Source organism: Ailuropoda melanoleuca, unplaced genomic scaffold (genome assembly GCF_002007445.2).
Source record: "Ailuropoda melanoleuca isolate Jingjing unplaced genomic scaffold, ASM200744v2 unplaced-scaffold65853, whole genome shotgun sequence".
NCBI classification, from domain to species: Eukaryota; Metazoa; Chordata; class Mammalia; order Carnivora; family Ursidae; genus Ailuropoda; species Ailuropoda melanoleuca.
In genome coordinates, this window is record NW_023240340.1 from 1 (window position 1) to 1,272 (window position 1,272).

The window sequence follows — 1,272 nt, forward strand, 5'->3', positions numbered from 1 at the left end:
TGGGCTCCTCGCTTGAAATGTCTCACCGTAAGTTTTCGGCCCCCAGACATGGGTCCCTGGGCTTTCTGCCGCGCAAGCGCTGCCGGCGCCACCGTGGCAAGGTCAAGAGTTTCCCCAAGGACGACCCTAGCAAGCCTCTTCACCTGACTGCCTTCCTTGGATATAAGGCTGGCATGACGCACATCGTGCGCGAAGTCGACCGACCTGGTTCAAAGGTGAATAAGAAGGAAGTAGTGGAGGCCGTGACGGTGGTGGAGACCCCTCCTATGGTTATCGTGGGTATAATTGGTTACGTCCAAACCCCTCGTGGACTACGCACTCTGAAGACTGTATTTGCTGAACATATTAGCGATGAGTGCAAGCGCCGCTTTTACAAGAACTGGTACAAGTCGAAGAAGAAGGCGTTCACCAAGTACTGCAAGAAATGGCAAGATGACGAGGGGAAAAAGCAACTGGAGAAGGATTTCAGCAGCATGAAAAAGTATTGCCAGGTCATCCGGATCATCGCTCATACACAGATGCGCTTGCTTCCTCTTCGCCAAAAGAAGTCCCACCTCATGGAGATCCAGGTTAATGGTGGCACTGTTGCAGAGAAGGTCGACTGGGCTCGAGAAAAACTAGAACAGCAGGTGGCTGTCGGTGGTGTCTTTGGCCAGGACGAGATGATCGATGTCATTGGAGTTACAAAGGGCAAGGGATACAAAGGTGTAACTAGCAGATGGCACACAAAGAAACTGCCACGCAAGACCCACAGAGGTCTGCGAAAGGTGGCTTGCATTGGAGCTTGGCATCCAGCCCGTGTGGCCTTTTCTGTTGCCCGTGCTGGTCAGAAAGGCTACCATCATCGAACGGAAGTAAACAAGAAGATCTACAAGATTGGTCAAGGATACCACACGAAGGATGGCAAAGTGATAAAGAACAATGCGTCTACTGACTATGACTTGTCTGACAAGAGTATTAACCCCCTGGGTGGCTTTGTGCACTACGGTGAGGTGACTAATGACTTCATCATGCTAAAGGGCTGTGTAATTGGGACCAAGAAGCGAGTACTTACTCTGCGAAAGTCACTCCTGGTGCAGACTAGCCGACGTGCCCTAGAGAAGATTGACCTCAAGTTTATTGACACCACCTCAAAGTTCGGCCATGGCCGTTTCCAGACTGTGGAGGAAAAGAAGGCTTTCATGGGACCACTCAAGAAGGACCGTGTCACCAAAGAGGAGACTGCTTAGATATTTGGGCCTCTGTTGATGTGGTGCTCTTGTCTGACTTGGC

At 51.0% G+C, this 1,272-nt stretch overlaps 1 protein-coding gene across 2 annotated transcripts; it reads left to right on the forward strand.

Moving 5' to 3' along the window:
- The first annotated feature begins 17 nt into the window (after positions 1-17).
- Positions 18-1,229, forward strand: LOC117800196 (60S ribosomal protein L3-like). Of its 2 annotated transcripts, XM_034652729.1 has the most exons (2): positions 18-401; positions 549-1,229. In XM_034652729.1, exons 1-2 carry the CDS (start codon positions 18-20, stop codon positions 1,227-1,229), a joined length of 1,065 nt encoding a protein of 354 aa, XP_034508620.1. The 2 variants fall into 2 exon arrangements, with proteins under 2 accessions (XP_034508620.1, XP_034508619.1); XM_034652728.1 differs by having other exon boundaries at positions 18-1,229.
- Positions 1,230-1,272: the final 43 nt, after the last annotated feature.